Below are 25,057 nucleotides of genomic sequence, written 5' to 3' on the forward strand. Positions count from 1 at the left end.
TCCCTCTTGAGTCAAGTCAAGTTTATTTCTATAGAACTTTTCACAACAGACATTGTCTCAAAGCAGCTTACAGAAATCAACAGTTAAGGTGAACGGTGTGCATTTATCCCTGATGAGCAGCCATGGCGATTGTGGCAAGGAAAAACTCCCTTAGATATTATGAGGAAGAAACCTTGAGAGGAACCAGACTCAAAAGGGGAACCCATCCTCATTTGGGTGACATCAAGAGTTTGATCATAAATCTTTCAACAATACAGAACACTGGAGAGTGAGAACTAAAATGAGCACTGGAGTGTGTGATTATAAGTAATGATCTTTCTACAGTCTTATACAGTCTTTATGGTTATAAAACTAGGAGCTACTGAGCAACTCATAAAATAGCTCAACATTTGTGATCATTACAGATCCAACACCAGATTATACAGCTTTGCCTGTAAAAAAAAAATGGCCAACAACTACGGAGTAGACGAAGTAAGAACGAGAGTTTGAGGATGGATTTGGACTGTAGTTAATGTCAACAGTTTGCTACACTGACTACAGTTTGCTTCTGATGACCATTACTTTACATCACGACACCGTTTATCTGTACCAAATCTAGGTTCCGTCTTTAGTCTTGTTCATCCCAAGGTTTTTTTTCTTATGCCATCTCAGAGAGTTTTTCCTTGCCACAGTCGCTCAGCTCGCTCATCAGGGACAAACTTACATTTCTAAAAAAAACATTTAATACATTTTTATCACCACATTATCTGTGTAAAGCTGCTTTGAGACAATGTTCATTGTTAAAAGTGCTATACAAATAAAAATGAATTAAATTGAATGTAAACTAATGGTCAAAGCCAAGGGAAAAAAAGAGAAATAGTTACTGTTTATAGATGATTACATTTTTTATTGTGATTGTGCTGAGGTAGAGACTTGAAGTAGGGAACTGAGGAATTTCAGAAGGTCCCAAAGAACAAAGTCACTTCACTACGATGAAGGTTGATGGTGGTAGAATCATGCTGTTGGAATGTTTTTATCAGTACCAGAAAAAAGGAGGATCATTTTGACTTGAGGTAATGATGCACAGATCAAAGTACAGAAATATTTTATTTAAGTATTGAGTATTTGAGAACTGATAGTTTACTTGCTAACAAATATATACCCAGATATTTACAGTGGTTTTAATACTCTGGACATATGGCAATGTAGTGGATATACTCTAAATGAGTCCATGACCATCTGTGGGTCAGTTTTATTCACCAGTTTTCCACTGATTTCAAGTAAAACGCAAATTTTCAATGAAAGCATTTGAAACAAAACGATCTTCAATTATTCTGATTCTATAAATCACAATTAAACACTTTGACACCAAAAACATTCTGTTCTGTAGCTACAGTTCTCCCAAGTTCCACTTCGAAGACTCAATTCTCTCTCTTATCTTACTGTAGCCAGGCACACCCTTTATTACACTATAACATACAGTAAGTTTATTTTAGGGGAGAAGAAAATTTAGAAAACTCCCCCCCCCCCCCCCCCTCTCTCTCTCTCTCTCTCTCTCTCTCTCTCTCTCTCTTTATGAATGCAGAGAAATGTCAGACACCTGTATTTTAGAAGATCAGAATAAGTTTATTTGTCCATTTTTTCTGGATCTCCTAATAGGTCCTGTAAATGTTTTATGTGGCCACATGGAATATTCTGTTCTGTTATATTTTCCTAGATTCCACTTTAAAGGCCCAACCCAATCTCTTTGTCAAGCCACACCCCCTCTCTTTCACAACACAACACAACACACAGTTTTGACTTCAGGAAAATCGAAACTCAGAACACTGTCTATCTCTCTCTCTCTGCCTGTTTGTGAAAGCAAGGAAATGGCAGAGGCCAATATTTCAATAGATCAGGATAAGTTTTTTTGTCCAGTGTGTCTGGATATCCTGAAGGATCCTGTAACTGTTCCATGTGGTCACAGTTATTGTAAGGTTTGTATTAATGATTTCTGGGATGGGGAAGATCTGAAACGTGTCTACAGCTGCCCCCAGTGCAGAGAGACTTTCACCCCAAGGCCTGTTCTACGCAAGAACAACATGCTGGCTGAAGTGGTGGAAAAACTAAAAAAGACCGAACTCCAAGATACTTTTCCTGCCCACTGTTATGCCGGACCTGGAGATGTGGAGTGCGATTCCTGCAGTGGAAGAAAACAAAAAGCTGTCAAGTCCTGTCTCGTGTGTCAGGCTTCCTACTGCGAAGATCATCTTAAACCTCACTATCAGTCTCAGGCTTTTAAGAAGCATAAGTTAATCGAAGCCTGGGCAGGGCTCCAAGAGAAGATTTGCTCTCAGCATAACAAACTGATTGAGATCCACTGTCGTACAGACCAAAGCTTCATCTGTTATTTGTGTACGATGGGTGAACACAAAGGCCACGACATGGTAATAGCTGAAGCTGAAAGAAAAGAAAAACAAGTAAGAACTTCACAAAATAATTCCTTTCCAATTCGATTTAGAAAAACGTTATTTCAATATTAAATATAGCTGAATTTCTATTATTATGAGTTGGTAAAGTCAAAATATTGTTGCTAAGGAAGCGTTAAACATCAGCAGATCATTCTGTGAACTTTAACCTTCAATTTAGAATGTGTTTGTGTGTGAGTACATGTGTATGTATGTGTGTGTCCGTCCAGTTTGACTACATTTTTGTAGAGAAATCATAGACATTGGACAAAACATATGATGTTCCAATTGTCATTCAGTGTCAGAAAATCAAGCTAAAGCTAAGTTCTTGACTGGCAGAACTTGGAAACAATGAGATACTGGAGGTTGATGTAGTTACTTGTAGTAGTAAGGCCTTGCTTTGTAAGGAATACTTTTAGAGTCTGTGAGCATTACGACAGCAATGAAGTAAATATCATTTATTACTGTGCTTAAGTCGTTTTTTCTCGTAGCTGTACTTTACTGAAGTTTTCCAGTTGGGAAGACTTGTACTTTAACTTCATTATAATTTAAAGTCAAATATCTTCCTTTTTACTCAACTTAATTTTTTCCAAATCAGTAATTACTTTTTATTTGTGAGTGAATAAATACAGACCACAGCAAACCACCAATCAGGGTCGAGCAATCGTTCTGTTTTGAACTTGTTTTGATCCACTTATCACCTTCAAACAGTTCAGTGTCAGTTCAACAGCAAGCAAAACATTTAGGGTGTTTTCACACCTTGTTCGTTTAAGCCCTCCAAACGCTCTCAGATGGGTTCAGTGTGTATTTGTGAACAAACCAAGTGATCTCAGACCCCTTAAAAGGACCCAGAAGCAAACCGTACTCAGACCACCTCCGGAGGTTCGTTTGTGGGTCCGTTTGTGGTTCGATTTGTTTGTGACATGTGAAAGCAATGAGGTCCCGGTCTGCTTTCCGTCTGTTTTGCCAAATGTCCCTGGAGGCTTGCCAAACCTGCAGCCATGTTCCGTCACTGCTGAAACACAAAACTTTTCGACATGGCAGGTCGTGTGGTCTTATAAGGAAAGCTTTGCACTTATTGTTATTTGGAAAGAGGATGGCAGCCAACTATTCTCAACACATAAAAACATAAAAGTATTTCTTCTGTTTTCTCAAAAACTGAAGGAAAGGGGCTACAACAGAACAGCACTACAATGACGCGTAAAAGTGAAAAAGCTACGACAGAAGAACATGAGCACACGTGATAAAATTTCACAGAATTCTGGGTTCTGAGTTCTTATGACGTTGAGGTGTGAACTGAGATCATTTCAATACAGAAGAGGACCAAAAAAAAAACCTGGGTTCTCTTTTGAGTCTTTGATATTGTGAACACGAAAGGGACTGAGGTCACATTTGCTTAGATCACTTTCTGGTTCACTTTAAGTGAACTGGGTTTGGTTCTTTTAAAACGAACTATATGTGAAAACACCCTTAGAGAGGAACAAACTTCTGATTTGAACACTACAATAGCCATAATAAATCATTGTACTTTGGATTCTTAAGTGAATTTCAAGGCAAAAACTTTTGTAGTTTTACTCAAGTCAAAGTTAAAAAAAAGAACCCTTTTCTAAAGTCAATTTTTACAAAGTGGATCTCCAATTTATCTCAAGTACATGATTTGTAAGTGGGAGATATGATGATAGATATTGGTTATAGGCTGTGCACTTGATTAATAGGCCATGCAGGACTTTAGGTCAATGTTGCATTCTCCCAAAGTCTCTATATGTCTTGGTCTGGATTAGATTATCAGAACTCGTAGCAGAAAAGTTTACTCATTCATACAATTTCTTAAAGAAGATAGAAAGTGATGCTATGAAATATGTTCCTGAGGTGAATGACAGCCAAAGGAACTACGTAAAGTGAACATTGAGATCTGAACGTGTTTACTTTGGAGTGGCACAAGTTCACAAAGCAAAGTGGACCTTTCCTATTTACTGTTAAAGATCAATCATCAATGTGGAAAAAAATATAATCACATGGGTGAACATTTCCATCCACAAATGGACAGTGTGGATGCAGGTATCTGTTCAAGCAGGAGCCAAATCTGAATGCACCAGATTATGTTCAAAGGCAATAAGTATGATGACAGTATGGCTCACATACATTAAAGGCTTGTTTTTTATTTGGTTTTAGATTGAACTATTGAAGGAGCAGATAAAATCTGAGCAAATGATCCAGGAGAAGCAAAAGAAGATACAGGAACTGAAACAGACTGTGGACAATATTAAGGTGACACACACACACACACACACATACACACACATACACATACACACACACAAGATATACTGTATATATATATATATATATATATATATATATATATATATATATATATATATATATATATATATATATATATATATATATATACAGTGAGGAAAATAAGTATTTGAACACCCTGCTATTTTGCAAGTTCTCCCACTTAGAAATCATGGAGGGGTCTGAAATTGTCATCGTAGGTGCATGTCCACTGTGAGAGACATAATCTAAAAAGAAAAAAAACAGAAATCACAATGTATGATTTTTTAACTATTTATTTGTATGATACAGCTGCAAATAAGTATTTGAACACCTGAGAAAGTCAGTTAATATTTGGTACAGTAGCCTTTGTTTGCAATTACAGAGGTCAAATGTTTCCTGTAGTTTTTCACCAGGTTTGCACACACTGCAGGAGGGATTTTGGCCCACTCCTCCACACAGATCTTCTCTAGATCAGTCAGGTTTCTGGCCTGTCACTGAGAAACACGGAGTTTGAGCTCCCTCCAAAGATTCTCTATTGGGTTTAAGTCTGGAGACTGGCTAGGCCACGCCAGAACCTTGATATGCTTCTTAAAGAGCCACTCCTTGGTTATCCTGGCTGTGTGCTTCGGGTCATTGTCATGTTGGAAGACCCAGCCTCAACCCATCTTCAATGCTCTAACTGAGGGAGGGAGGTTGTTCCCCAAAATCTCGCAATACATGGCCCCGTGTGCAGAAAAACACCCCCAAAGCATGATGCTACCACCCCCATGCTTCACAGTAGGGATGGTGTTCTTGGGATGGTACTCATCAATCTTCTTCCTCCAAACACGTTTAGTGGAATTATGACCCAAAAGTTCTATTTTGGTCTCATCTGACCACATGACTTTCTCCCATGACTCCTCTGGATCATCCAAATGGTCATTGGCAAACTTAAGACGTGCCTGGACATGTGCTGGTTTAAACAGGGGAACCTTCAGTGCCATGCATGATTTCAAACCATGACGTCTTAGTGTATTACCAACAGTAACCTTGGAAACGGTGGTCCCAGCTCTTTTCAGGTCATTGACCAGCTCCTCCCGTGTAGTTCTGGGCTGATTTCTCACCTTCCTTAGGATCATTGAGACCCCACGAGGTGAGATCTTGCATGGAGCCCCAGTCCGAGGGAGATTGACAGTCATGTTTAGCTTCTTCCATTTTCTAATGATTGCTCCAACAGTGGACCTTTTTTTCACCAAGCTGCTTGGCAATTTCCCCGTAGCCCTTTCCAGCCTTGTGGAGGTGTACAATTTTGTCTCTAGTGTCTTTGGACAGCTCTTTGGTCTTGGCCATGTTAGTAGTTGGATTCTTACTGATTGTATGGGGTGGACAGGTGTCTTTATGCAGCTAACGACCTCAAACAGGTGCATCTATTTTAGGATAATAAATGTAGTGGAGGTGGACATTTTAAAGGCAGACTAACAGGTCTTTGAGGGTCAGAATTCTAGCTGATAGACAGGTTTTCAAATATTTATTTGCAGCTGTATCATACAAATAAATAGTTTAAAAATCATATATTGTGATTTCTGGATTTTTTTTTTTTCAAAGTGGACATGCACCTACGATGACAATTTCAGACCCCTCCATGATTTCTAAGTGGGAGAACTTGCAAAATAGCAGGGTGTTCAAATACTTATTTTCCTCACTGTATATATATATATATATATATATATATATATATATATATATATATATATATATATATATATATATATAAATAAGATCATATATTGTATGTGTATCTTCTATCAGATTTGTTCCCAAAAAGCAGTAGATGACAGTGAGAGGACTTTCACCGAGCTGATCAGCTCCATAGAGAAAAGGCGCTCTGAGGTGAAGGAGATGATCAGAGCGCAGGAGAAAGCAGAACTTAGTCGGGCTGAACATCTCCTGAAGCAACTGGAGCAGGAGATTGCTGATCTTGAAAGGAAAATCACTGACATAGAGCAGCTTTCACACACACACGATCACATCCACTTTCTCCAGGTAAAACTCACAGTCTGATCTAGAAAAGGTACTGTTTCCGACTAAGTTTCCTGCATTACACCAGCCATAAATGTTATTGTCCAAGATGACAAGTGTGATCACAGATTCTTTATTATGTGTATCCTCTCTGTAGACCTTCTTGTCTCTCTGTGTTTCTCCTGGAAGTGACCCCTCACACATCGCTTTCAATCAAAATATCTCATTTGAAGGAGTAATGAAATCTGTCTCAGAGCTGAAAAAACGAGTCGAGGAAATCTGTCAGGGTCAAATGTACAGAATTGCAGTACAAGAAGGTAAGAGAAGTCATTTTTCTGGAAATAGGTATTTTCTTTGAACATTGTTAAGAAGCGATAAGCGATAACCTAAACCGAAAAAACATATCCACAAACAAATGGTTCTGAACTTTTTGCAAATGTTTTAAATATTAAAAAACATCAAACTTATGTTACATTCACAAACCCGATTTCAAAAAATTTGGGACACTGTACAAATTGTGAATAAAACAGAAATGCAATAATTTACAAATCTCATAAATTCTCTTTTATTAACAATTCTTTTTTATTTAAGGCTACACATTCCAAAAAAGTTGGGACAGTAAGAGGTTGGGACAAAAGTTGGGACAATAAGAGGCCAGGAAAAGTTAAATGTACATATAAGGAACAGCTGGAGGATAAATTTGCAACTTATTAGGTCAATTAGCAACATAATTGGGTATGAAAAGAGACTCTTAGATTGGCAGTGTCTCTCAGAAATAAAAATGGGCAGAGAATCACCAATTCCCCCAATGCTGCGGCAAAACATAGTGGAGCAATATCAGAAGGGAGTTTCTCAGAGTTATCATCATCTACAGTGCATAATATCATCCAAAGATTCAGAGAATCTGGAACAATATCTGTGTGTAAGGGTCAAGGCCGGAAAACCATACTGGATGCCCGTGATCTTCGGGCCCTTAGACGGCGCTGCATCACATACAGGAATGCTACTGTAATGGAAATCACAACATGGGCTCATGAATATTTCCAGAAAACATTGTCGGTGAACACAATCCACCGTGTCATTCATTCCTTGCTGGCTAAAACTCTATAGGTCAAAAAATAAGCCATATCTAAACATGATCCAGAAGTGCAGGCGTTTTCTCTGGGCCAAGGCTCATTTAAAATGGACTGTGGCAAAGTGGAAAACTGTTCTGTGGTCAGACGAATCAAAATTTGAAGTTATTTTTGGAAAACTGGGACGCCATGTCATCTGGACTAAAGAGGATCAGGACAACCCAAGTTGTTATCAGCGCTCAGTTCAGAAGCCTGCATCTCTGATGGTATGAGGTTGAATGAGTGCGTGTGGCATGGGCAGCTTACACATCTGGAAAGGCACCATCAATGCTGAAAAGTATATCCAGGTTCTAGAACAACAAATGCTCCCATCCAGACTTCATCTCTTTCAGGGAAGACATGACAATGACAATGCCAGACCACATACTGCATCAATTACAGCATCATGGCTGCGTAGAAGAAGGATCCGGGTACTGAAATGGCCAGCCTGCAGTCCAGATCTTTCTTTTAGACAAGAATGGGACAACATTCCTATTCCTAAACTTGAGCAACTTGTCTCCTTAGTCCCCAGACGTTTGAAGACTGTTATAAAAAGAAGAGGGGACGCCACACAGTGGTAAACATGGCCTTGTCCCAACTTTTTTGAGATGTGTTGATGCCATGAAATTTAAAATCAACTTTTTTTTCCCTTAAAACTATACATTTTCTCAGTTTAAACATTTGATATGTCATCTATGTTGTATTCTGAATAAAATATTGAAATTTGAAACTTTCACATCTTTGCATTCTGTTTTTATTTACAACTTGTACAGTGTACCAACTTTTTTGGAATCGGGTTTATCTGTATAAATACACACAGTATATAGTCAAATTTGAATGCTACTTCATCTAAGGATATTCTATACAATTGTGTGCCACAAAATTTGTGGTAAAAGTTTGGGGAAGAACCACAAATTAGGTCCAAAATTGATCCTATAATTGATTAACATATAATCTGTTGACATTGTATTGTTTTAGATTTCTGTTATCTGACGCTGGATCCAAACACAGCACATCGTAAGCTTGTTCTGTCGGAGAACAACCGAGAAGGTACACACGTGAAGAAGAAGCAGAATTGCTTTGATCATCCAGAGAGATTTGACCACTGGGTTCAGGTATTGTGTAGGGAGAGTGTGAGTGGACGCTGTTACTGGGAGGTGGAGTGGAACGGAAATAACATGTACATTGCAGTAGCATATAAAGAGATCGGCAGAAAAGGAGGGAGTATTGAGTGTGCATTTGGACGCAACAGTCAATCCTGGAGTCTCCGATGCTGTTCTTCTTCTGTCTCTTTCCTCCATGACGACATAACGACTAAGCTCCAAGGTTCAGTGTCCTCCAGAATTGGAGTGCATGTGGACCACAGTGCAGGAACTCTGTCCTTCTACAGCATCTCTGACGTCATGAGGCTCCTCCACAGAGTCCACACCACATTCACTCAGCCTCTGTATGCTGGTTTCATGATATGGGAATACGATTCCACTGTGAAGTTGTGTCATCCAGTAGTGCATGTTGATGAAAGTGATGAGGAGTCAGATTAATTTAGGATAGGATTTGACTAAATATGATTCAGGTGAATGAGGATGGTCTTTCAATGAAGTAAAAGAACCGAGGAATCAACTGACTTTTAAACAAAATGTTTATAATTAGTGAATAATTATAGAATGCTTTTAGACCTGCTAGTGAAATGTGTTTGTATAATCTTGACTAATTTCAGTTATTTTGGTCATTCTGACAATACAGTAATATATAAATATTTAAAACATGCTTATTGAATCCATTCATAATGAACAAGGAAATAAATGTATAGTGTGAATACAGAAAATATTAAAAACTCCTCCAAACATAATTTGCTGTTATTTTTTTTATTTATTAAAGGCATAAATACGAGAGCTACATATACTTTAAAGCAATTAACTAAGCATCAACCCCAGTGCAAAGCGAAGGGCTAGAGTGCATCTTTAGATCATGCTTAGTCTTGACTACACAGCATAAACTCAAGTTTGAGCTATAAGCAAGTTGCACACAGCTCCTTAAATAGACCAACGCACAGGTGGTGCAAGTTTCTTTAAACCATTGAGAGGCAGGTCTGTATCTCACTCTGGTGGGGGCTCAGGGTCTTACAGGTGCACTATAATGCTGGAACAGTGTTGGTTGTGAGGATGGCTGTCATTTCAACCATATACAGTACAATGCACATTAAAATGTAAGAACATTACATACAGACCGTTATACACAGGCCTACATTAAGTGCATATGTAAAACATCATTTACACTTACGACATTTGGCAGATGCCCTTATCCAGAGCGACTTACAACTGCGCGGGGGGGGGATTCAGTGGGATTTGAACTTGTGAACTTTCTGATCCAAAGTCCACTGCCTTGACCACTGAGCCAATAACACAGTGACGGTGCATCACCAACTAGTACACAGAGATAAATTCAACTCAATTCAGTTTTATTTGTCTTTCACTTCTAATAACAGACATTGTCCAAACGCAGCTTTACAGAGATCAAGTGGTCATAAAAATGGATAAGTTCATCCCTATTAAGCAAACCAGTGGTGACAGTGGCAAAGAAAAACTAAGATGGTATAAAGAAGAAACCCTGAGAGGAACCAGACTTAAAAGGGAACCCATCCTCATCTGGGTGGCATTAAATGTCCATTTATTATAGTTCCAGTGTGCATAGAGGCGGAATTACGCAAACTGTGATCTAAACTATTGTAGCAGACTATTGACATTAATTACAGTCCAAAAGCCTCAAATTTCTTCAGTTGATCAGAAACTTTATGGATCTCACATACTGGTTTTATGGATCCATCCCCAGTTCCACAGAGGGTCAGGGATGGATCAGGTGGAACCGAAAAGAAGAAAAGAACCGGAACACTTGTCATACATATAAGGTGGTATAAAAACGGTTTCGAGACTCGCTCTGTTTACAAGAAAGTACTTCATGTATCTACGTTTACAAATTATCACCTACAAAATATATATAAAGTATACGTATATAAAATATACGTGTATGCATATATATCAGAATCAGAATCAGGTTTATTGGCCAAGTGTGTTGACACACACAAGGAATTTGGTTCCAGCTATTAGTGACTCTCAAAGTACAGACATAAATAAAAAATTTAAAAAATAAAAAAATTAAAAATTTATATATATATATATATATATATATATATATATATATATATATATATATATATATATATATATATATATATATATATATATATACACACACACACACACACACACACACACACACACACAGTGGGTACGGAAAGTATTCAGACCCCCTTAAATTTTTCACTCTTTGTTATATTGCAGCCATTTGCTAAAATCATTTAGGTTCATTCTTCTTCCTCATGAATGTACACATAGCTCCCCATATTGACAGAAAAACACAGAATTGTTGACATTGTTGCAGATTTATTAAAAAAGAAAAACTGAAATATCACATGGTCCTAAGTATTCAGACCCTTTGCTCAGTATTTAGTAGAAGCCCCCTTTTGATCTAATATAGCCAGGAGTCTTTTTGGGAAAGATGCAACAAGTCTTTCACACCTGGATTTGGGGATCCTCTGCCATTCCTCCTTGCAGATCCTCTCCAGTTCTGTCAGATTGGATGGTAAACGTTGGTGGACAGCCATTTTTAGGTCTCTCCAGAGATGCTCAATTGGGTTTAAGTCAGGGCTCTGGCTGGGCCATTCAAGAACAGTCACGGAGTTGTTGTGAAGCCACTCCTTCGTTATTTTAGCTGTGTGCTTAGGGTCATTGTCTTGTTGGAAGGTAAACCTTCGGCCCAGTCTGAGGTCCAGAGCACTCTGGAGAAGGTTTTTGTCCAGGATATCCCAGTACTTGGCCGCATTCATCTTTCTCTCGATTGCAACCAGTCGTCCTGTCCCTGCAGCTGAAAAACACCCCCACAGCATGATGCTGCCACCACCATGCTTCACTGTTGGGACTGTATTGGACAGGTGATGAGCAGTGCCTGGTTTTCTCCACACAAACCGCTTAGAATTAAGGCCAAAAAGTTCAATTTTGGTCTCATCAGACCAGAGAATCTTATTTCTCACCATCTTGGAGTCCTTCAGGTGTTTTTTAGCAAACTCCATGCGGGCTTTCATGTGTCTTACACTGAGGAGAGGCTTCCGTCGGGCCACTCTGTTATAAAGCCCCGACTGGTGGAGGGCTGCAGTGATGGTTGACTTTCTACAACTTTCTCCCATCTCCTGACTGCATCTCTGGAGCTCAGCCACAGTGATCTTTGGGTTCTTCTTTACCTCTCTCACCAAGGCTCTTCTCCCCCGATAGTTTAGTTTGGCCGGACGGCCAGCTCTAGGAAGGGTTCTGGTCGTCCCAAACGTCTTCCATTTGAGGATTATGGAGGCCACTGTGCTCTTAGGAACCTTAAGTGCAGCAGAAATCTTTTTGTAACCTTGGCCAGATCTGTGCCTTGCCACAATTCTGTCTCTGAGCTCTTCAGGCAGTTCCTTTGACCTCATGATTCTCATTTGCTCTGACATGCATTGTGATCTGGAAGGTCTTATATAGACAGATGTGTGGCTTTCCTAATCAAGTCCAATCAGTATAATCAAACACAACTGGACTCAAATGAAGGTGTAGAACCATCTCAAGGATGATCAGAAGAAATGGAAAGCACCTGAGTTAAATATATGAGTGTCACAGCAAAGGGTCTGAATACTTAGGACCATGTGATATTTCAGTTTTTCTTTTTTAATAAATCTGCAACAATGTCAACAATTCTGTGTTTTTCTGTCAGTATGGGGTGCTATGTGTTCATTCATGAGGAAGAAGAATGAACCTAAATGATTTTAGCAAATGGCTGCAATATAACTTTCTTTTTTCGGCTTCTCCAGTTAGGGGTCGCCACAGCGGATCCTCCGCACGTTTGATTTGGCACATGTTTTACGCTGAATGCCCTTCCTAACGCAACCCTCCCCAATTTATCCGGGCTTGGGACCGGCACTAAGAGTGGCTGGGGATGGTTCCCTGACCGGGAATCGAACCCGGGTCGCAGCGGTGGGAGCGCTCCATCTTAACCACTAGACCACCAGGCAGCAATATAACAAAGAGTGAAAAATTTAAGGGGGTCTGAATACTTTCCGTACCCACTGTATATATATATATATATATATATATATATATATATATATATATATATATGTATATATACATATACATATATATATATATATATATATATATATATATATATATATACATATATATACATATATATATATATATATATATATATATATATATATATATATATATATATAAATTTATTATTATTATTTTTTTTTTTTTTTTTATTTATGTCTGTACTTTGAGATTTATGTCTGTTGCTGTTACGTTGGTCAATACTGATTGGCTGCTACCAAGTGCCAGGTCCCGCCTACCCTCCGGTGGCCAGTAGTTGGCTTCCGGCTGTCAACGACATGTACTTCCTGCTGCCAACTTCCGATTTCTTTTCTAAACCCGTACTGAACTATGCTTACGAGCTTCTGGCCAGAACTTCCTGCTGACCGCTGCCGATTTTTTTTAACCACCTCCCGAACCACGTGCTGGATGGCTGTCACTTCCGGGTTTCTCTCTAGCCCCGCCCCTTTACTCTGCGTCCTGTGCGTCTCGCCATGGTAACGTCTGAGCGACACACAGTGAGGATTAGACGCTCAAAACAACAACTCATATGGAAGGTAAACACGTTTTACATGTCCAATGAAATGATTTCAGGTTGATTTGTGTTAAACGTGCATTATAATGTTGTAATAGTCAGGTTTCTGCAGGGTTATTTTATCAATTATCTTCACTGATGTATTTATTGATTTAATCGCCTGTAGAGGCCTGGTCTGGTGTTTCTGATGGGAATTGATGCTCTGAGTAATACAATACATCTGGAGAAAAACAGCCATAGTGAGAGCAATGCATAAGCAACGACTGATTGGAGAATAATTAGAGAATTAAGGCATTGCCACTAATTATAGTACGTGATTGGTGATTAATTTTAGTGTTATTTGTATGTATGTATATATATATATATATATATATATATATATATATATATATATATATATATATATATATATATATATATATATATATATACACACATATACATATATACAGTACAGACCAAAAGTTTGGACACACCTTCTCATTCAAAGAGTTTTCTTTATTTTTATGACTATGAAAATTGTAGATTCACACTGAAGGCATCAACACTATGAATTAACACGTGGATTTATATATGGAATTATATACATAACAAAAAAGTGTGAAACAACTGAAAAATTTCATATTGTAGGTTCTTCAAAGTAGCCACCTTTTGCTTTGATTACTGCTTTGCACAGTCTTGGCATTCTCTTGATGAGCTTCAAGAGGTAGTCACCTGAAATGGTCTTCCAACAGTCTTGAAGGAGTTCCCAGAGAGATGCTTGGCACTTGTTGGCCCTTTTGCCTTCACTCTGCGGTCCAGCTCACCCCTAAACCATCTCGATTGGGTTCAGGTCCGGTGACTGTGGAGGCCAGGTCATCTGGCCAAGCACCCCATCACTCTCCTTCTTGGTCAAATAGCCCTTGAGTCACAGTGTGACTCTACAATTTTCATAGTCATGAAAATAAAGAAAACTCTTTGAATGAGAAGGTGTGTCCAAACTTTTGGTCTGTACTGTACATATATATATATATATATTCTATCCAATCAGATTTTAGACTTTACATCACGTGTTGCTGGTATCTGTCAGCTTTAAACCATCACTGGGAACATTGCAGGCATCCTTTTGCTTACAATCCATGTAGCTTGAAGCTGTTACTTTCACCAATCAGATTGTGACCTGAATAGTCCGAAGCCCTCTAGAAGTAATTTGATTGGATGGTCAGATAGCGCACTAGTCAGACTCGCAACCCGCATCTGCTGCAAACTGCACAAGCGCAATTATATTTGTTTTGATTGAATAGCTTTTTTATTATTATTTTACAAGAGAAAGCTGAGAAAGGAGAAGAAATTGTTTTCATTTGGTTGCAGACACACTTACAAAGACATTTACAAGACGGACGTTTTAAGAAAAGCTGGACATCCTGATTAAAGGTCGGCCGAAACAGTTCAGCTTCATGAACCATTACAATTTTTTTGCACAAAAACATACAGTTTTCCTTCAGTTCAAATCCCCTGGAAAAACTGTGATGCGCGAAAGAAATGCACAAAAATGCAGGGAAAACCCGGGGTCATTATATAAGATTAATATCGATGCTTCGGCTGGAGATGATGTGTGTGGGTGGTGTGATCAAAACTAAATTTAGCTACTTTGGACAATCTAAAATATAAAACATATTATAAATTGTTTAATATTCATAGTTAGGATGTCTACAGTATTAATGTACAATGTTGAAAGTAATAAAAATAAAGAGAAAACACTGAAGGAGAAGGTGTGTCAGAACATTTTACTTGGTAATGTACATATACATTATTCCTCCACAATAGTGCATTCATTCATTGACATGTCTTCATTTCAGAAACGCTACCAGTTGCATCTTCAATCAAGCAATCGTAGATCAAGTTGCGATCGAGACATATTTTCAGGATGAATTTGGCGGATATTTGCGACAATACTAAAAAAGGAAGGGAATATGCATTGCTCGGGAACTACGACTCCTCTATGGTGTACTACCAGGGAGTTCTACAACAGATCCAGAAGCACTGTCAGTCTCTTAGAGATCCTGCACTGAAGGTCAAATGGCATCAGGTAAGACAAATCTTTAAAAAGATCACTGCCCCTTTGATTCATCATAGTTTACTTTTAATATATTATGCTTTTTTGGATGCTTTTTTAGATGTTTTGCTTATTATATATTACTATATATAATAAGCAAAACTTACTATATTAAACCCCAATTCAGGGTGTTAGTGTATAAAAGTTTACTTGGAAAAAATGCAAAAGCCACATTTTTAATTTAACTTTCTTTAATTAAGACATTTTAAAGCTTATAGTGGCTGCTTGATGAGGAGTGCATGGGGGATTTCTCCTTAACAAATTCACTCATGCTGGGTTTTATTCTTTCTGTAAAAACAAAATAGAAATTATGCAAGGTGAAGCAATTTGTGTAAATCAGAATTTGTATTGTATTTTGCGAATGTGAAAAGTTGACAACCAGGCTTAAAAACCAATATAAAATATAATAAAACATTGTTTTGACCATTTATGTTTAATAAATACACAGATCTTTTGTTCATTTGTGAAGGTATAAGCATCTAGAATTAATTAAATTTTGTCTAATTATTAAATGACATATGCATTAATTAAATATACAAACACTGTACGCATTGGTGTACAAATGCATAATCATTCGCTGAAAACCGCAACAGCGACTAAAAATGTTCTCGTTTACTGCTGCTGTTATTTGTTGATTTTAGATTTAGTGTTTCTTTTTACCGTTTTAATTGAATCCATCACTATGTCGCTCGCGAGCCGATTGCGCGACCTGATGCTCGCGAGTCCCAACAGAACAGTTGCAGTGTAAGTTTTCCGAAGTTACAAACAAAGTTTATACAGTAGCACTTTATTAAACTACACCATTTTCACATGACGAGGATTATTCCCTGATGTTTCACCTTCATCCGTGACACCAGTGTTTTTACTTTTCACATGATCGTGCATCACTGTGGTACTCCCATGCCACACAAGCTCCGCTTTACATAACTTCCGGGTACAGTTTTCTTTGTTGCGTTTTATAACAAATGCTCCCATGACTTGGATGACTCAGGACCACACTTTTCCTGCTGCTGTTTGACCCTGTACTCTCCACTATTTTCGCACGCAGCTGTGTTCTCTAACCGTCACGCTAACCAGCAACTTGAGCATCCCAACTAATCGATAACGGCATTCGTTGATGATTATCATAACCATGATTATTAGTTTTTGTATTACTTGTAGAACTGCTACTATAGTGCACCGACGCTGATGTGGAAGCCCACACCTTGCTTAAACACTCCGTATTGGTTTTACATTATCATGCCTACAGACATTATGGCAATCACCCAGCTGTTCATTGACCCCATGCGGTTCTTTTGCTGGATTCAGGTTAGACAGGAGCTGGTGGAGGAATATGAACAGGTAAGAAGCATCGTAAAAACTCTGGAAAGTTTTAAGATGGATAAACCAGTCGAAGCGCCTAATACTCAATCAGAGGACTACACGAGGGATCCTGCCGTGTGGCCACCCCCAACCCCTGCAGAACACAGGTACAGCTGAGGTTTATTATCCTGATATATAGTCTTGAGTGCAAACTGATCAGATTTTATTGATTGATATCACAGTCAGGTAAATCAAACTGGCTATAATAGGATTAAGATTTGATGCCTGGTATAAAAACCCTGTACAGTGCATCAGGAAATTATTCACAGCGCTTCACTTTTTCTACATATTGTTACGTTACAGCCTTATATCAAAATAGATTACATTCATTATTACATTTCCTCCAAATTTTACAAACAGTACTCCATAATTACAACGTCAAAGAAGTGTGTTTAAAATCTTAGCAAATTTATAAAAAAATAAATAAAAAAAAGTATTCACAGCCTTTGCTCAATACTTTGTTAAAGCAGCTTTGGCACCAATTACAGCCTCAAGTCTTTTTGAGTTTGATGCTACAAGTTTGGCACACATATTTTGGGGCAGTTTCCCCCATTTCTTCTTTGCAGAACCTCTTAAGCTTTATCAGGTTGGATGGGGAGGTTCAGTGCACAATTATTTTCAGATCTCTCCAAAGATGTTCAAACAGGGTTCACATCTGGGCTCTCAAGGACATTCACAGAGTCATCTCATATACACTTCTTTGTTATCTTGGCTGTGTGTTTAGGGTCGTTGTCCTTTTGTAAGTTTAACCGTCGCCCCAGTCTGAGGTCCAAAGCGCTCTGTAGCAGGTTTTCATCAAGGATGGCTCTGTACATTGATGAATTAATCTTTTCCTCGATTCTGACTTATCTCCCAGTTCCTGCCGCTGAAAAACATCCCCACAGCATTATGCTGCCACAAGCATGCTTTACTGTAGGGATGGTACTGGCCAGGTGATGATCGGTGCCTGGTTTCCTCCAGACATGACGCATGGCATTCAGGCCAAAGAGTTCAATCTTTGTATCTCATGATCTGAGAGTCCTTTAGGTGCCTTTTGGAAAACTCCAGGTGGGCTGTCATGTGCCTTTTACTGAGGAGTGGCTTCTGTCTGTCCACTCTAAAATGCAGGTCTGATTGCTGGAGTGCTGCAGAGATGGTTGTTCTTCTGTTCTTTAATTCCTTGGACTTCATGGCTTATTTTGTGCTCTGACATGCACTGTTAACTGTGGGACCTTATATAGTATACAGACAGGTGTGTGCATCTCCAAATCATGTCCAATTAACTGAATTTACCACAGGTGGATTCCAATTAAGTTGTGGAAACATCTTACAGATGATCAGTAGAAACAGGATGCACCTGAGCTTTTTGTTTATTTTTATTATATTTGCAAATATTTTAAACAAACGTGACGTTGTCTTTATGGGGTATTGTTTGTCAAATTCTGAGGAAAGTAATGAATTTATTGTGTTCAGTGCACAGGGTCAGCCATGATACAGCATCCCCTGAGCACATAGGGTTAAGGGCCTTACTCAAGGGCCCAAGAGTGCCAGGGCTTGAACCCTGACCTTTCAATCACTAACCCAGAGCCTTAACCACTGAGCTACCACTTTCCCCCAGATTGATAGATAGATGAGCACCTGACTCTGTGTTTCATTTATTATTTAAAAAAAAAGGTAAAATAACTTTTTGTTTACTTTCTCAGACTGCCTGCTCAGGTGAAAAGACCAAACAGTGGTCTGAAGGCTCAGCGTAAAGAAGGTCCTGGCATGCAGCAGCACCGTGGCCCTCCGTTAAAGGGCCAGGGAAATCCTAAATTGGACAGACCAGTTGGGCGTGACCCGCGCAAAGTTAAAGAAGAGAAAGTTGGTGAAAAAGTTAGTCTTTTTGTAGTAGTTATATCCGTTTCAGTCCAGAATGACTAGATACATGTTCACAAAAGGTTAATTAAGCAGAAATTCTGTTACATTTAATGGTAAAATGACAAAGAACTGTCCTAAACCCTGCCAAAATCACACTCAGTGAAATTGTACATGTTACATATATGAATGTAAAATATATCAAGACATGAAACTTCACTATAGTGCTCGCTTGAAGAGTATATTACTACTTCATTATATGGTTTTTGTCCTCCACAGGGTAAGAATGCCCAGGAAGGGGCAGTGGAAGGAGAATTAAAGAAGTTTGATGATGCAGGTTATGACAGCGACTTGGTTAATATTTTGGAGAGAGACATCATGTCAAGAAATCCAAACATACGCTGGTAAATACGACAGAATTTCTTTTGTCTAAGAAATAAACTTTTTGGAGATAATGTTGGTATGGTAATGTATTGGTAATGGTGCCAAAGTGATGCTGTTAATTTGATGTCATTTTTAAATATATCGTGTGTGTGTGTGTGTGTGTGTGTGTGTGTGTGTGTGTGTGTGTGTGTGTGTGTGTGTATACATACAAAGCTTTAATATGATATCATATAAAGATGTATGGAAAATGGACACTAATCAATAATAAGGGGTAGAAATTGTATCCAATAATTTGTTTGTTTGTTTTGCTTCCTGGTAATTTTCAGGATTCAGTCAGTGTGATGATGTAATATTGGGTTGTTAGTCATATCTAATATGTTCTACATCATAACTTGTTGCAGGACCGATATAGCAGACTTAGAGGAAGCTAAGAAATTGCTGAGGGAAGCTGTGGTGTTGCCAATGTGGATGCCAGATTTCTTCAAAGGCATTCGGCGCCCATGGAAGGTTCATATACAACATAAAATATATTAAAAAAAAAAACCATCATACACACCATTCTGACATAGCAGGTTTTAAAAAACAGAAATAACACCAACAACATACATGTCAGATTGTTACATGACTTTTATGTGATATTCCAACAAACAAAAATCCAGAAAAAAAAAGATATATTTAGTAATTGGGAACATTTAAAATGAAAAAAAATCTACAACGTCCTGATTGCATAAGTCTACACACCCCTTCCAAATATAAAGGTGGATGCACCTGTTGCCATAATTATGGCATCAAGTCTTCATAAATAAGTCTTTATTAACTTCACAAATCTAGACTTTGGAATTTTATCCCACTCATTTAGCAAAAAAAGTTAAAGTTCCTTCAAATTGCGAGAAAATCTCCTGAGTATCGATTTTTTAGGTTTTTAATGGGATTACTGGTGAAGCCATGTCTTTGTTTTTTTTTTTAATATATATATATATATATATATATATATATATATATATATATATATATATATATATATATATATATATAACATTTAAAAAAAATCTATGAATGTAAACCCATAATGTAATTATAAATCTACTATAATAAAATATTAATCTATAATGTAAAAACTATAAATCTATAATGTAAACTAAATTCTATAGTTTAGGAACATAAGTCTTTGCCCTCATCAAGATTTTAGCTGCTGAGTTTTATTTGTAATTGAGATTTGCACTCAGGTGGCCATCAAGGAAAAGTTGATAACATCCTCCAGATGAGAATGGGTTCCCATTTAAGTCTGGTTCCTCTCGAGGTTCCTGCCTCATACCACCTCAGGGAGTTTTTCCTTGCCACGGTCAACAAAGGCTTATATGATTTTAGGGACTAATTCATGATGTTAAAATGTATATTTGTAATCTATTTATTTCTCTAAAGCTGCTCTGAGGAAATGCACATTGTTAAAAGTGCTATACAAGTAAAACTACATTGAATTAAACCAGCAGAAGAAACAGAAATAAATCCTTTATTGTTGCCTCAGGAGTTACATCTCTATTGCATTAATGAACCTGCAGTTTCTGTGAATCACCTTACAACCAATATATATAAAATTAAATTTCTACATACGTTTTGCGAACCACCTACAGTATATAATTGCTATAATTTCACCTGGTCTCACTGTTCTTCTGTACTTTGTGTCAGGGTGTTTTGATGGTTGGACCTCCAGGTACAGGCAAAACAATGCTGGCTAAAGCTGTAGCTACTGAGTGTGGTACCACTTTCTTCAACATATCCTCCTCCACACTGACCTCCAAGTACCGGGGAGAGTCAGAGAAACTTGTTCGGCTGCTCTTTGAAATGGTAAAGAGTCTAATAACTATAAATCAACTTTATTTATTGTTTAAAATTTACACGGCAAATGAAACTTAATTGCACTGAATATAACATTTTATTCTTTAAATGTTAATAAACGTTTTGATCCACGTGCCCCAGAAATGACGATTAGCTACAAACATTGTTATATTTAACAGGCTCGGTTTTATGCCCCTACTACCATATTTATTGATGAGATCGACTCCATTTGCGGGAGACGTGGCACATCAGACGAACACGAAGCAAGTCGCAGAGTGAAGTCTGAGCTTTTGGTGCAGATGGACGGTAAGACAAAGAATGGCAGGTACCCATTCGGGGGTTTTATTTATATATTTATTTGTTTGTTTGTTTATACGTTTATTTTTGCGACACATTATTCAGGTGTAGGAGGTGCAACAGAAAATGAAGACCCTTCTAAAATGGTGATGGTTCTGGCTGCAACGAATTTTCCATGGGACATAGATGAAGCCCTGAGGAGGAGGCTGGAAAAGAGGATCTATATTCCTCTGCCAACTGGTAACACTGGATATACAGTGCAGTATTCACAGTGCTTCACCTTTTCCACATTTTGTTATGTTACAGCCTTATTCCAAAATTTATTAATTTCTATATTTTCCTCAAAATTCTAGAAACAATACCTCATAATGACAACATGTAAGAAGTTAAAAATTGAGCTCAGGTGCATCCTGTTTTCACTGATCATTCTAGAAATATTTCTTCAACTTGATTGGAGTCCACCTGTGGTAAAATCAGTTGATTAGACATGATGTGATTTTTTTTTTTCTTTCATTTTTTCGTTTTTTTTTTAAGAAATTTTCAGAATTTTTGAGGAAAATAATGAATTTAATACATTTGGAATAAGACTAACATAACACAATGTGGAAAAAGTGGAGCGCTGTGAATACTTTCCGGATGCAATGTATTTCTCGCACAAGTGTTTATATGCTTAGCTCACCAACTCGAACAATACGCCCCATTTAGCGAACATTGGGTTGGTATTCGTGAGGATGTTATCTATAATCGGGTGCATTGTTCGCTCGAATTTCTCATACTACCAGTATATCAAATACTGTATCTCATGAACATTACCTGTAATTGTTCTCTTTCCAGTAAAAGGTCGAGCGGATCTGCTCAAGATTAGCCTGAGAGAGGTGGACGTGTCTCCTGATGTTGACTTGGACATCATTGCTGAGAAGATGGAGGATTACTCTGGTGCTGACATCACCAATATTTGCAGGTACAAAAGCTACTATTAATAAAACAGTTGGTAAAACAATATACTGTCCAATGTACTAGTTAGTGATTTACTTACTAATTAGGATTCATTTAAAGTATTGCAAAATACAGTTTGAAGTCCTTTGTAGGTTCTTTAAACACATACCAAAAAATGTGTATAGTCTTGTATTTTATAGCACAAACTTAAAAAAAAAAGTGCCATTTCACATTTTGAACTTTGATCCTTTCGTAAACTCTAGGGTTTATGAATTACATCATTGTTTATTCTCATTATCTCTTTTGTTTTCTAAGACACAACCTGGTCCAAGATTAGCCTCTCTGCATATCATTCTTAAACTTTTTTTTTTTTTTTTTTTAATTCTATCAGGATTTTCAAAGAAAACTAAAACCATCATTTAAAATCTACTGTTTTTCTAGTCATGTCACACCATTTTAGGCCATGTATATCTTTTGTTATGCCCTTTTTGTTACTGTAAAAGTACAGTGGAACCTCAATACTTCGCAACCTTGACACTAGCGACCTCGATAGTTCGCGACTTTTGATTTGGAACCGGACTAAAAGTAACTCGCGAAAAATCTGATAGTTCGCGATAAGCCGCGAGTGGCTCGAAAGTTCGGATTAACGTTTCATTATTCATCAATCAACATTCAATTCAACAATTCAACTTCAATATTCATTTAGTAATTCACAAGTAATTCACAATTTTTGTTGAGTTTACACTACACTAAAGAGGATCCATCAAAAGGAAGAGTCAAAACCTCAAGATTTCTTTGTTTTTTGCGTGGGGTCATAGAACGTACCCCCCCGCGAGTATCGAGGTTGCACTGTACTTGTAAAAGAGCGCCCCCTATCTGAACATCGGTGTCAGTGGTACTGTATCCTGAAAATGATCCACTACTTTATGGTTGGAAAAGATTTGCGCATTCTGTAGAGTTTTGACCTCCTTTAACCTGAGTGAACAGCTAAACTGCAACTGGAGCCTCTCGAGGCTGTTCTCATTAATTCTCTTGCAGCTAAATGAACACAAAAAAAACTTTCCCAAAAGAGTGGAGTCTATTAATAACAATGAAGAAGTATAAATCTGGAATGAGATCTCTAACCAGCATATGGTCAGATGTCCACAAACCTTTTTTTTTTGCCATATAGTGCGCATAACTATATAGACAAAATTATTAGACACCTGCCTTCGCAGCCATATGCGGTTCTTTCCCAAACTGTTACCACAAAACTAAAGGCACACAGTTGTATAGGATGTCTTTGGATGCAGTAGCATGAAATTGAACTAGGAGACCCAAACCTGTTCCAGCATGACATGTCCCCCTGTGTACAAAGCAAACTCCATGAAGATATGCTTTGCATGGGTTGGAGTGGAAGATCTCCTGCTATAGAGCTCTGACGTCACCCCTATTGAACACTTTTGGGATGAATGTGAACTCTAGCTGCACCGCAGGCCTCCTCACCTCACCAACATCAGTACCTGCCTTTACTAACACCCTCGTGCCTGAATGAGCACAAATGTCCACAAACGCACTCCAAAATCTAGTGGAACATCTTCCTATTAGAGTGGAGGGAATTTTAAGAATAAGTTGGGACTAAATGTGGGTATATGCTCAAAAAGCACATAATTATGACCAGGTGTCTGCAAACTTTTGACAATATAGTGTATTTCTGAGATAAAATGTAAAGTGAATGTTGATGCATCTAACCTGAATTTCTTATAATCATATATATATATATATATATATATATATATATATATATATATATATATATATATATATATATATATATATATATATAAATAAAAATAATAATATATATATTTTTTTAAAGAGATGCGTCCATGATGGCAATGCGTCGCAGGATTCAAGGTTTAAGCCCGGAGGAGATTCGAGCCTTATCGAAAGACGAGCTGCAGATGCCTGTCACTATGGAGGATTTTGAAATTGCTTTGAAAAAGATCTCCAAGTCAGTTTCTGCTGCTGATCTGAAGAAATATGAGGACTGGATGAAAGAATTTGGCTCTGTGTAATCAGAACGAGGCAGAAAGGACTCAGAAAAGATTCGCTTCTTGTGTGTGACATTGACCAGTTTTACACACTTTTACACTTATCTGTGTAGACTCTATGTAGATCCTATACACTGCACCAGGATGTTGATTTTTTGGCATCTTGTGTTCTTACAAATGTGCTTTGTAAAATTATTGAGCCTGTTTTTATGTTTAATGTATGAAGTTTTTAATCTGTTGTAACTGAGCCATTGTGTGTGTGTTTTCTTTGTCATTCCTTACATAGCTTAGATTTGTAGAACATTACAGCATATTTTTAGACCCGATATTATGCTGCTTGAGTTTTCTTAGTTTTTATGACTTTAAACACTTGGCAGCTTTAAAAACTCATGTTTGCTTGAATGTGTCCCCCCAATACGTTTTTGTATACGTAGCTACAGATAATAAATGTGATGATCGCCATTTGACATACTCTGTAGACACAATGTCTAGTGGTGAATCCAAAGTCTAACATTAGGCTTGAGGTAAAGACACACCCAAGATAAAAGTCCAGTTCATTGCAGGGCAGAAGATAAAATAAAATCTGATCTGCTACACTGTGTGAAGTCCTTCCTCAGATTGCATGTGATTTATACAATGAATTAAATAAACTGTTCCAATATTTTTCTTGCCTAAAGATTTGGTGGTTTGATACAAAATGTGCTGTGTTCTACTTTAATTCAGTTTTATTCCCATAGCGCTTTTCAC

At 37.7% G+C, this 25,057-nt stretch overlaps 2 protein-coding genes across 3 annotated transcripts; both read left to right on the top strand.

The window, feature by feature from the left end:
- The first annotated feature begins 1,646 nt into the window (after positions 1–1,646).
- LOC310729580 (tripartite motif-containing protein 16-like) lies at positions 1,647–9,668 on the top strand. Its single transcript, XM_083547957.1, has 5 exons — positions 1,647–2,438; positions 4,599–4,694; positions 6,498–6,731; positions 6,865–7,024; positions 8,798–9,668. Exons 1-5 carry the CDS (start codon positions 1,665–1,667, stop codon positions 9,358–9,360), a joined length of 1,827 nt encoding a protein of 608 aa, XP_083404083.1. The 5' UTR covers positions 1,647–1,664; the 3' UTR covers positions 9,361–9,668.
- A 3,626-nt stretch (positions 9,669–13,294) lies between these two features.
- On the top strand, positions 13,295–24,986 carry katnal1 (katanin p60 subunit A-like 1). 2 transcript variants are annotated; one of them, XM_083548015.1, is made up of 12 exons: positions 13,295–13,553; positions 14,882–14,944; positions 15,370–15,599; positions 16,935–17,095; positions 18,671–18,842; positions 19,104–19,228; positions 19,610–19,715; positions 20,895–21,053; positions 21,224–21,350; positions 21,447–21,581; positions 22,176–22,302; positions 24,136–24,986. In XM_083548015.1, exons 3-12 carry the CDS (start codon positions 15,438–15,440, stop codon positions 24,332–24,334), a joined length of 1,473 nt encoding a protein of 490 aa, XP_083404141.1. In that variant the 5' UTR covers positions 13,295–13,553; positions 14,882–14,944; positions 15,370–15,437; the 3' UTR covers positions 24,335–24,986. The 2 variants fall into 2 exon arrangements, with proteins under 2 accessions (XP_083404141.1, XP_083404142.1); XM_083548016.1 differs by lacking the exon at positions 14,882–14,944 and having other exon boundaries at positions 13,367–13,553.
- Positions 24,987–25,057: the final 71 nt, after the last annotated feature.

The sequence above is a fragment of the Silurus aristotelis genome (assembly GCF_946808225.1).
Source record: "Silurus aristotelis genome assembly, chromosome: 8".
NCBI lineage: Eukaryota > Metazoa > Chordata > Actinopteri > Siluriformes > Siluridae > Silurus > Silurus aristotelis.